The sequence below is a fragment of the Fusarium tjaetaba genome (genome assembly GCF_013396195.1).
Source record: "Fusarium tjaetaba strain NRRL 66243 chromosome Unknown NRRL66243_c0000432, whole genome shotgun sequence".
NCBI lineage: Eukaryota > Fungi > Ascomycota > Sordariomycetes > Hypocreales > Nectriaceae > Fusarium > Fusarium tjaetaba.
In genome coordinates, this window is record NW_023501628.1 from 125 (window position 1) to 12,364 (window position 12,240).

The following is a 12,240-nucleotide window of genomic DNA, read 5'->3' on the forward strand; positions in this document are numbered from 1 at the left end:
GACTTACTTGGTTTGCTCTGTTGAATTGTGATCGCGACTTGGTACATTAGTACTGAGGTAACTGAGGTGTGATTGGGATTCAATGCATATCATGATCATCACCACTCCCACCACCGAAACTCCATAGATCCAAATATCAATGTGGGGTCCGGAATTAGAGTAGAGGCAAAATGGGGCAGGACATAATTAGAAATAGTGAGACAAACGGGGGCAATAAGTACCTGGCAAAGTGATCAAAGTATTTGTGTCACACAAATAACTCTCTTGGTGTTTAATGAATCCTGTGTTTTATCCACTTGGAAGGGTCTAGACTATCTAGCATCATGACGTAGTCCATGACGTTCTGGACCACATCCATGCACAGCTAACTACCCAAGAAACCTCAGCTGCTTTAGGTCAGAAAAGGCCAAACCTCCAGTGGCTGAAAGTCAACTTGCCAGTTCCTTGCGCGTGCGTTAGCGCTACATTTGAGGTGCTCAGTTTTATCAGATTCCAGTTCTAGTCACCCCCCCGTAAGTAAACATCTTTCAGCCACAGCCTTGCCACATTTCTTTTTGGCTTGACCAAGCCAACATTATTTGTCTCGTCAATCACTGAAACCATTACTGTAAATGATGCCCCGATGGAATTCGGACTTGCAGTTCGTTGCGACCCGCTGACGGGCGTCGACGGAACCTTGTATATCCGCGTTTTCCGTTGCTACTTGATTCATGTCACTGATCGCCGAGGTGGCCTGGCAGGTTGATCAAGTTTGACGCAAGTGCCTAGTATGGCAGATCCATGATATGATTTGCAGCTAGCTTGACAGCTCTGCAGCAACCTCTCAAATACTACCCAAAATCCGTGAATTCCGGACCATATCACCACCAAAGTCAAAAACACCTCGAAAACTCGAATAGATATAATCATGAGACGTAAAACTGTCGTGTAGTTACATTTACAACCGTCGTTGATGACCCTTGCTCGTCGTGAATTGTCAACTATGTCCAGCATAGATCCCAAACCGTATTCCAGTATCTTTGAATTATCTTCTCGGCAAGTGTGCTTTCAAGAGCATTAGAGTACCCGAGCAGCAGGAGTATCGCCTCGAGGACCCGTCTCAAGCCCCCTCCGCCTCTCATTGTCCATATGGCCGCATTGGCCCGAAGCCTTGCACCATGACCATGGAAGCCCGCACGCCGGCGTCGACTGCCTCTGCGTTCTGCGCGCGGTTGAAGAGCCCAATAAGTCTTCGTCCAACTGAAGGCTCTAGTTCCGTACCATCTCGAGCAATTTTTACTTCACGGTTCGAGTTCCAAGGATTGCGCAATCCTCTCGTGCGGTAAAATGGTAGTCGACTTGTGGATAGCCACTCCAGTTTGAAAGGCTTTCCCCATGTCTTGGCAGCACCCTCGTCCCCTGCATTGCTCTTGGTGCTTGATGCTTCGCTTTCCGCATCAGACAAGGCATCGGCATCACCACGATCCGCCTCCCAGAAGATAGTGCCTCTAGCAGAGTCGTCAATGATACGCCCCTTGGGGACTTGTTCGTTCGCTTCGGTCGGTATGGCTTTCGGGAGGTCAAGGTCGCTCGTTGCCTGGGCCGTGGGTGCAAATTCGATGGCTGCCGCAGGGTCTTCGTTGATCTGCGATATCATCCTAGCATACCCATAATATTCGCCTGACTTATTGGCCGAGAAGACCAAGTATACACTATCAGCGTCCTGTTCGGGAAGGTTAGTTGACAAGTAGCTCTATGGTATTGCTCAAAGACCAACGTACCTTGAAGGCATTGTTCAATGCTTCTTCATTGTGAGATTGGGTAGCCCAGATGCCAGTGCTAACACTCAATTCGAGGTCCTCCACTGTCAGGCTCTTAAGAATGAAGAACTTGTCCTTCTGCGGTGTCTTCTCGCCGGAAGCTCCAAGCTTGATGGCCCCTGAGGGCTCGGACGCCGGGCTTGGAAACACGCTCGGAGATGGTGACTTGTCGGCAACTTGATCCGTCTTAACTACTGTTGCAGCAGCCACCGAAGGACCAGTTGGAGCTGTTACACCGGCTGCACCCTCCACTGTGCTCTTGCGTAGCCGGCTGACGAGGCGAACCGACTGAAATTTCGAATCGTGTAGCTTCTGTTGTGCTGCAGCACAGGTTTCCTCATCCTTAAAATTGGCAAATGCGCAGTTGCTCTTGGAGATGAGAAACAGTGATTCCAATCCTACGGCCTCTTTGCATACATGATGAACGAGGCTCATAAGGTCGGTTTGCGGAGGAAGGTTGCCGATCCAGATTGCATGTCCTGATTCAAGAGTTTAGCCGACACTGACGGTCATCGAGGTAAGTAGCTTACCACTCTGTCGCGGCTTTCTGGGAGGGCCCCGAACAGCACTCCTTCGCCTCTCTGTCCCATCTGAGGTTTGCTTTAGCTCAGTTTTGTTGGGAGATTGCTTCCCAGCCCTACCTTGCCCCTGCTTGAACCCCTGTGGATGTATTCCACTCATGTCTGCAGTCTGTGCCATCGCCCTTGGGTCGCTGGTTGTTAGTCCGCCAGCGACATGGTGGCCAGATAACGCCCCGTTCGGAACTGGGTGCGCGGCAGGTTGATACTGGGGTCCAGGGGGGTAGTAATAGGGAGATTGCTGAGAGCCCATCATCATCTGGTTGGGATAGTATGCCATGTTGTGCCTTTGAGACATCATGTTCGCTGCCTGTGCCTGCTGCATCTGATTTCCATAGTACGGTGCGACCTGTGGCTGTAAGTAGTAACCTTGACCGGAGACTGGAAGTGGCGGATGGCCAGGAAACTGGGACATGTGCTGCATCATAGGTGGAGATCCCGCGGGATTCATGCGCTGGTGAGCGTTTTGGGGATACTGTCCAGGGCGGAAACCCATCGTGGGGAGGGTGTTGGCCATAGGGGCCATGTTATATGGCCCAGGGCGGGGACCCGAAGAGGCTTGAGACATATCGAACTGTGTTGAGAACGCGTGCTGAGAAACGGTGGGATGCTCTTGAGTGTGAGAAGAGAACTCATGCCCCTGAATAGTACGAGGCTCGTCTTGACGTGGCATAGGATCGCCAGGTATCGTTGTGTTGACAGTCTTTGCAGTATCCTGGTTGAGTGCTCCCACATCTGGGACTTGGGCGCTGGCTATATCCCCCATTTGATGTATTTGTTGGTGGTACTCTGATAGAAGGTGAGAGATAACCTGGTGCTTATTGAGGTCAGATTAGCAACTCCTCCAACTCAGACGTAGGCTTATAGCAACAAGTTTGATGAAGGGTAATGTAATACCTTGGATATGTTCTCTATTGGAGTGAGGGAAGAATAGCAAAAATCCGATGCCTGAAAGCTGTGATTGTTCAGATGAACACCAGGAGGCCTGCTAATCGTGCCGAAGTCACAAGTCAACAGGGCTTTTTCCTGCAGCAGAGCAGCCGCCTAGAGCTTCTCGGGCGGATTTGACTGGCTGCTATTAAAGAAAGGGTAGAGAGGGGAAATTATCGAGCAATTTTGTGGCCGATTATGTGTCAGAGCCGACGATAGCGCTCAGTGGGCGGGGGAAATATATCAGGACCCCAGCTCTTACCAACGAAAGACTGAAAGGAGAAACAAATTTGTCGTTTTGAATATAATAAATCTGCTTGTGAAACAAGGGACAAGGTGGCGGCGGCAGTAAATACAGTTCCTATAAGAAACTGCCCGAAGAAAGGCGTGTATTATTGCCCCCACGGGGAAACTAGCCAAGTCGTTGAACACCCGTTAACCCAATGCCAAATTCGGAAGGGAAAGGAGCTGAATGATAAAACGAGATCGAAAATGGGGCTTGGTTGTGTTTCCTTATGGCGTAACAGGGATATGAGCTTAGCCCAGGAACCACTGGAAGAGTGTTGTAGTGTTGAGGTGCAGTGTCAACTATTCGAAGTCGGCGATCAGCCACAAAGTTGGACTTGACCCGCGATACTAAGAATCAGCTGCGATGAGTAAGTACAGCGGCAAAGGAGATATTGGGGCTCAAAATGAGTTGAGAAAACATTCGTTCATACGTTGAAGAGCCCTAGGTCGTCCTTTAAGAGCTGGCAACAGGCAATGCCAGCTTCAACAACAAACGAAGGTTACCAGAAATGCAAACTGACAAAGTTAAGCTCCCCTGAACCTGTGAGCTTTCAGAAAGAGAAACGGTTCCTAAAGACTTTCGAGGCTTGAGAAGCTTTTGGGGGGCAAGGGGCGAAACCTAAGCCAACGATTAAACAGAAGAGGCTTTAACAACGGAGATAGCGAGTGGCTAATAGTCCAAGCTTCCGAAGCTAGGGCTCAAGGAAGGCTTGGAAGGTAAGGAAGTGTAAGGAAATGCAGGGTTAAGAGGGATAGAGGACCAAAAAGAGATCAGTTGAAGGGATGCTAGTGTGATAGATTCATGGGGGGTGTGGGCTACAGATGGGTATGAAGGATGGGAAATACGATGGGCGATCCCAAGTTGGTCGAGCTCTTAGATGGGATTCTGTTAGGGCCGTATAGGTGGAGGAGTGAGTGGAGGGAAGTGGTGGAGAGGAGAGCTTGGACAAGAAGAGGTAAAAGAGAGCGATAGTTCAACGGCAACAACAAGCCGTCAAGCCACACGATGCTCAAGTCACAAAGGCCGCAATCCATCGGTGATACTTGAGCTTAGGCGAGGCCGATGTTGGCAATGGCACAGGTATAGATCATTCACAGATCATTCTTGGAACAGATTGGCAGCGTCCCCTGTTCGACTGGTGAGTTCCAACAAAGTTGCATGTATACATAGCTATGTCAAGGAAGACAATCATCCAGTGAGACGGTGGCTGAGGTCGCAACATTGAGCTACCCATTACCGCCACCGACCATGCACTCACCATCTTGGTGAACATTCAGGTACCGAGTGCCACAGATTCGCAACGAGAATGAAGTCAAGAGTCCACGGAGAAATGTGATTGGAGAGCGAAGCTCGAACCGAGCAACGGCGCCGGCAGCAGGGAAACAAGGTGTAAGAAGAACAGCCACAGCAGAACCCAACCGGGATGACAGGGATGGGGGGGTTCGAATAGTAAAGGGTGGAGAGAAAACCTTGTTATAGTACGTATGGAGTGATGAAGCGATGGCAGAGGAGACAAGACCATTTCGACGCCAAGAAATGCCCTAGCCGTGATATGATATGTGGTACTTCGCATTGGACTTCTAAATTTGTTGTTCCTGTGGGGAATGAATGGCTTCTTCGATGTCGAGCTCTGCGAGCGAACCCAGCGTCTTGAGGCAACGGTCCCTGAAAACGGATGTTAGCGGGGTCCACCAGAAAGCACAATCTCCGAAATCAGAAGGTCTCTGATGCTTTAGAGGGTCTCGTGGATAATAGTATATGCACCCAGGCATGTGTCTGTAGTCAATCGCATTGCATGTCGTCTGATGTCTTCTTGTTCCCAACAACCGTCATGAGGATGACTTGGATTCCGTAATTAGAATGATGTGCAATTGCGTTCCAAAGTCGGACAGGAATAGAATATGGTTGGTGCATGGGAGGGTAGGTTGGTGGCTTGAAACGTCATGAAACATAAAACGGGCCTGATGACTTCTGACATAAGGTTCCTACTTGGCTTGGGTAAGCAAGCAGAGTTTTTGCTGAAGGAACCGTTCAAGATGGAATGGGAACGTAAAACTCCCCGTCCCGCTGGTAGGAAGGAACCGTTTCGCCACTGAAGGTTGCCCTGTTCCTGCCCCAGATTTTTAACTCTACGAAGCAGCTTAAGGCTAAGAAGGTACAGGCTACAGGGCATTTTTGGCGCTCACCATGGAGGTCAGTAGGACTACTACTCTGTATCATGAGAATCTTTGGAGAACGGCACACGGCAACTCTATTCGATACGTGGGATTTTTCCACGTAACTACAGCACAGTACAATGCCCTGGAAAGTCAAGTATGTGCATGATGATATATCAAGGAGTCTAGAGAGTCTCCCGATATCAGAAATCATTCGAAACATATCTGCAAACATGCCCAACATCAAGCACCAAGTAGCCTCTAGCTCTGCAGCCGGCCAACTGCGCCAGTAACCCCATAAAGAGAAGCAACGTCCGCTCGCGACTCAGCGACGCGTACGAGGCTATTGCCACTCAGTCCCTCAGACAGCTGTTCATGAGCCTACAGAGTAGGGATCTGCATACAGGGAATAGCCGAGGCGGCAGGGTGGAGGTCCCTGAGATCTGATCGACACGCGCGACAGACCCGCCAAGTCGCCTTGCCAGCATGTACGTATCCTTTTTGAACTCAATTCACTTCACTTGGCTGGTGTTAGTTATCAAGTTTGACGTGATTATTACTGGTAGGAAACGGGCACTATGGGACATTCTGAATTACATGAGCATGAGCCATTGCTTCCCCCACTACCATGCAACCCAGCGGATGCTCAACAGTCTGTCTGCCTTTCCATGTGGCGTTCTATCCGGGCGAGCTCCGGCGCTCTTTGACTGGTTTTCCTTGAATCTCGCAACACTGAAGTTGGACCATCGACGGGGCTTCGAACCACTCCTGATGGCCTAGCCCGGTCTACGTACGGTCTTGGACCTAAAAGCTCCACGCCGGCATTCGCTTCTGCTTGCACGAGAGGACACAAACCCACTCGCCGTAGGTACTTTTCATGGCAGAATCTTACAATGGCTGTATAATGAATGATTCGCTGATCTTGATGACTGAGCAGGTTACAATTTGCACTCTAGCCTGACCTTGGATTTCTGCCGACTTAGTAGCAATCTTGCCAGAACCACAGCTTCCCCTCAGATCCGAGCGGTCCGGCGGACAATTCTCTGTTTGGGGGCCCAGGTAGCTCTTGATCAATGGCTGGCATGGATAACTGAGCTTTGCTACCTCTTCTCTCGCCATTCATATCATCAAAAGACAGTACCTGAAAATCGCGACGTTGCAGCTCGACAGCAATATGGAGGCAGTGGGTACCTACGTAGCGAAGTGACGTTCCTAGGCGAGATCCTTGTCGCTTCTGAGCTTTCAATCAGTTGTGTAAGTACGGAGTAGAGTAGCAACAAATGCCATGGCTCAAGAGTCCTTTTCGTGGATGTCGATCTATCCCGTTTCTTAATTCTCCATCACCCACCAACTTTTCTCAACTAGTGCCGGGGCGACCAGCTTCCCGTGACACTAGCGTCTTATTGGAGACAATCGCATGGTCCTGACAACTTGGGTAATCTCATGGCTGTTCTTGGGCTTGTCTAGGGACCTCAGGACATCCGTAAGTGGATGATCGACCATCCCACTTCACGATTCTGCCTTTCAGACACAACCTAGTCATGCGTAGATATGTAGACCCCTCCTGCTAGAAACCTTCGTAGTCAATTCCAGAGTTCGAAATTGAGCACCTCACAATAGCAATACTATGGAGGTCAAAATGGCCAGTAAACTGTTCAACATCAACACTGACTCCATTCAGCTACCAGAAGCCGGTCATTGCTCTTCGGCCAGTGATCCGAGCTCCCGGTCGTACGACGGCTTTTTGGACTAACGACATGTGTGCGCCCTACCACCGCTGTGTGTGTTTAGTTGGACCCTTGATGGGGTTCCTGGGACGCCACTTGAAGAGCCAATTAGAACTCGGGCCTAATTAAGGTTGGCGGATGAAAAGCTCCGCCGGCTCTTAACAAGAATACTTGATGTTGAATCTGCGTGTTCGTGTAGAGGGGGAGATGTCATGTATGATCGGCTAAAGAAAGAGTCAGCGAGGTACGGCACTTGTGTGCCAGAAATCTGCACCAAAAATAAATGTGGAAAGCCTTCAACTTGTGGTACAATTGTGACCCGCAATCAAGGTTATTGGGCCCTCAGATAGAGCGACGACTGTTGCCTGCTTGCCTGACGCATTCGCCACCCGCCTGTCAACCAGGGTCCAGAACCTCCATCGTTGATCTTGACTGCTTTAGGCGCTTCCAATGCCTATCTTACCTCTTGTTGCACAATAGTCAGTGACGCCATGACGACGGTGCTCCGTTTACATGCCTTACAGTTACAGGTAGTCTTCGCCGATGGCGCGACCAAAACAGCAATTGGCCGTCTTCACTGTTGTCGGGACGTCCGCAGCAAGGGTCATTGTGGCTTGTCAGGCTTGTGAAACGATTATCAGCATTGATCATCCTTCTTGAAGCTCTGTGCCGATGCGTAGCCCGCCGTGAACCTGTCTTGATTTGAGGGCTTGAGGAGCCGAGGACCCCGACGTCAATTTCGCTCGACGTGGGCTATCAAGAACCTGGTGTAAGGCTGTTGACAGATGATGATGAAAGAAAGCTTTGACAGCTCCCTCTGATGTGGCAAATGCGTTGCACCCTGCATCCTAGGTTGGCTAGATAGGGTCTTGAGAACGGACCGCTACCTTATGTAACTCTCTCACCGTTTTCAGTTCTGTCTACTACCTAACCAGTATGGACACTTGACGAAAATTGAGTGTATTGGGCTTCTACTCCCTATCACATGCCTCAGTTTTTTGACCATCAGAGGTGGCAAATGTCAGCCGACTGGTAACGGTTATGTAAGTCGTCAGCATTTGAGTTCGGTGCCGTTTTGACTAGATTGCTGTAGCGCTTTCGAACCGCTACAACAAATGTCATCTGCCGACACCAACTTGACCATCAAATGCCGGAAAACCCCTGCGATAGCAACTGATCATTCCTCAACATTTGGGCTGTGGGCATCATTGTAGGAGTTTTGCTCGCCAATGAATAAGGCGCCTTTCTGATTTCTCCGATGACGGCAAGTTCCATGTCCAAGGATGGAAGAGTTTGACAAAACTTGGAAGAAAGCTAGACCAAGACTGAACCAAGAAACTTAAACAGCCCCGGCCCAAGTGCGGAAATACGACCATGATTGAGTTACGTTACAAGTCCTGTACGGTAGACTCAGCAGCGTATTGTTATCAGCCACACAACATTCGCTCATGTCAGCTAGCCGCCAGCCGCCAGCCTCGATTCAACGACATGCATGGCTAAAAACAATTCCTAGGCCTTATGAGACATGGAAGACAGCACTTGATTGTTGGAAGCTACGTATGCTTAGGTGGCGAATAGACCAGACCAGGACGCTTCTTCAGCCGAGTACGCGCATCCATAATCTTCAGAGGAACAGAGGCCGTCAGAAGTCCTGGCTAAGCATAGTCACCTCCGATGTAATCAGAAGCTTGCCACTAACTTAGGCAGTAGTTGTGCGTATCGATAGCCTTGTAAGAATCTATTTGCGTAGAAGTTGTATAGCTCGAATTTGTTGGGTAGCTGGTCCAGTTTTGCACAACAAACACGCCTTTCATCTGTATGCCGAAAGGAAAGCCAGTAGCCTGGACAAGTCCGTATTCAGAAACCTCATTCTATTGAAGAAGCGGGCAAACGAAACTGGCTTGTACGGCATATCTACGACGCACATTGAAAGGGTAGTTCTCTGAACACACACCAGGTGAAATGCTCACCTGCCAACTACCCAACAGAAGTGTGATCACTACTGCATGATACTCTTAGTACATACCTAGGCTATCATGTCTTAATTTCATTTTTTTCCCGGGGGCACCAATACCAGTCCAAAGCAAGGATAGCTAACCCCTGGGCAGCTGAAAAGGCGATTTATCATAATACAACACCTCGAGAGTTGCTCAAGATCCAAGGCTCGATGTCTGTGGTGTGTGAAGGAGGTGTGGTGTCCGGCAGTGTATCATGACTTCGACCTTTATTTCGGGTCATGCATATTGTGCGATGGAGCAGACGCCACTACATCGGTTATGTTAGCGAGACACTCACGCATCCAAACGATATTGAAATACAGTATCTTGCAGAGAACGGAAAAAATAGATCCTGTCCACACCCTCCCTGCATCGGGGCATTGCTTAGCTGGGATACCTCGATGGATCTCTGTACATATGTACAGCCATTGAGGCAAAGGGCGGATCACTGCAACGATTGGGCCTTGAATAACCCTATACTACTGCAACCAGGTCTTGCCTCACCTATCAGAGTTGTTAAGTGTGTAGTGGACTTGATAGGCTAAGAAAGAGACGGTAGACCTGACCGGCCGGTGTGGGCAGGGCAGGGCAGGGCTGCAAGCGTCTTCGGGATAGAGACTGGATGAGCTAGCAATGATAAGTTACGTGGCTAAAGAAACAGCATGGCGGTATTAGACTGCCACGGTATTCGCTCGATGTTTAGCATCTGAGTCTGATCAACACCAGAAAGAAAGCCTTGCTAGCAAATAACCGGACTGTTCTTTGATGACTATCGGGCCTAGGAAAAGTAACAAGCGCTTGAGTCTAATGAACCAACGTGGTGTTGCCATTTGCCGCGCTTGTGGTGCGATAGAGGCGCTCCAGAAGAGTCTAGACGCGCTCTTAGAAGTGTAAGTGGTGTTTCACTCTCCCGGATGTAATTCTATCCGCGGACTAATGTTAAGTGTCTCTTGAGATGATCAATGTTGCAACAGTGACTTGGACCAAAGAGCTCAGCTCGACATGGGTCTCTCAGATGCCGTGTGCCGATACCATTCCATCTCTAATTAGACTGATTAGCAATGCTACTTGTCCACACTCAAAGTACAACAGAAAGACAGACAAGTAACACATAGCCATGCCAGACTCATGAAAATGCCGCTCAAGAATTGTGAGGGTGAATCGCTGTGGTACAGCTGAACTCATTCGCAAACAAGCACCGTTGCCCGGTGAAGTGAATAGTTCATCTCTTTCGGGATGGTCTGAACCACTGGCTGAGTATGCTGATAGGATGTTCGAGTGTTGGTATGCCATTGAACCTTTTGGTGATTAAAAATGTAATTCGAGTATGCCGTCACAAGTGCTTCACACCTTGCAAGGTTACAAGGTCAAATCGCCGTCATACCATCACTTGTTGTCCATACCGCCACCGCAGCAAGTTAGTTGTTGGGCAGACAGAATCAAAAGCCAATTGATACAAATATGAGGTGACTTGACCTGACATACCTTTAGCCAACACCCGAGTCACGAAATTGAAACTGCAATCACATAGTGCCAGTAAGTGATCTAGGGGCCCGTGATCTCTGTGAATATTTGGTCAAACACGATGGCTCCAGTGCTGTTGGAAAATGTTCCTCATGTCCAGTGCATAGCAGGTATGTGCGATCCGCAGAGCTCAGTGCCGCCTAAAGTAATTTATAAAACCTAGAATCCCAAGTTAAGTAAGGCCTTTGCATCCTGAAGCCTCACTGGCCACCTGTTAGTTTGCAATTCACGGAGCTCGACATTCTCTTTTGTCGTTGAAGCGACTCGGTATCATATTCATATTCATCACACCACAATACGCCTCGTAATTGACCGTCGGGAGGGCTCATTGATTTCGTGGCGTCTAAGTAATCCCCTGTTATACATTCCTCTTTCGCCTTTCCTGCCATCTAATCCTTCTTCAAGGGCAAGAAAGTCTCCTCAATACCGTCTGCTGTGATGATAAGCATGTGAAGGTTATCACCAACCTCAATGTGACGCTCCACCGCACCATCGAAGGCATCCTTGACGACAGTCTCGACTTCTGTTCGTGTAAGAGGACGTCGCTCCCGCTCCTTCAGTTCATGGCCTTCTCCGCTTCCGGGAATATACTGGTTCTTGAAGTTGACCTGGTTGTCCAGGAAAGGCATGATCAGGCTGCCCGCAGCACCGCCTGCTCGGCACTGCTCCCGTTCATAGCTCCCCACGGGATCGTATGAGTACACAGCGCCTCTGCCCTCCTCATCCAGACCGCCGAGCATCGCATGCGAGTAGTAGGGGAAGAATCGCTTCGAGTAGAGAACGGTAGAGAGTCGTTTGGCACAGGCATTGACAGTCATGGGCTTGCCGTGGCGGTAACGGTAGATCTTGCAGATGGTGTCGAGGTGGTCGCGGAGGGCCTCACCATCAGCAGCGAAGCCAACGACAGATAGGACTAGTGTAGCATCCTCCTGGGAGGCAGTGGTGCCTCCGATTCGGAAGACCTTGGGGGACATGCGAGAGTTGATGCTATAACCGCTGGTGTGGCGGGTGTCACCAGCCATGATGGTAAAGTCTGCGCCAGCAATGGCAAGAGTCGAACCGCCATTATCGGTGTAGCTTGGATCAGTTAGCTGTAAGCCGTAGAGATGCATACGTGAGGTATCTCACGGGTTAAATCGATGTTCTCGAAACTCGCCGCTGTTGGTCTTGGGGGCATCGGAGAATGAATAGTTGGGCCCATTCATCAAAGGGTTCTGGCTGAACATGGCAGCCATGATTG

The 12,240-nt window shown here is 49.6% G+C and overlaps 2 protein-coding genes across 2 annotated transcripts; both read right to left on the minus strand.

Moving 5' to 3' along the window:
- Nucleotides 1–1,117: 1,117 nt before the first annotated feature.
- Nucleotides 1,118–3,143, minus strand: FTJAE_13513 (uncharacterized protein; the record flags this gene model as incomplete). Its single annotated transcript, XM_037346665.1, has 3 exons — nt 1,118–1,702; nt 1,761–2,278; nt 2,330–3,143. The coding sequence occupies 3 exons, from the start codon at nt 3,141–3,143 to the stop codon at nt 1,118–1,120; spliced, it is 1,917 nt and encodes a 638-aa protein (XP_037199443.1).
- Nucleotides 3,144–11,389: 8,246 nt separating this feature from the next.
- Nucleotides 11,390–12,235, minus strand: FTJAE_13514 (proteasome endopeptidase complex subunit PRE7; the record flags this gene model as incomplete). The annotated part of the gene is made up of 2 exons (XM_037346666.1): nt 11,390–12,077; nt 12,129–12,235. The coding sequence occupies 2 exons, from the start codon at nt 12,233–12,235 to the stop codon at nt 11,390–11,392; spliced, it is 795 nt and encodes a 264-aa protein (XP_037199444.1).
- Between the last annotated feature and the right edge of the window lie 5 nt (nt 12,236–12,240).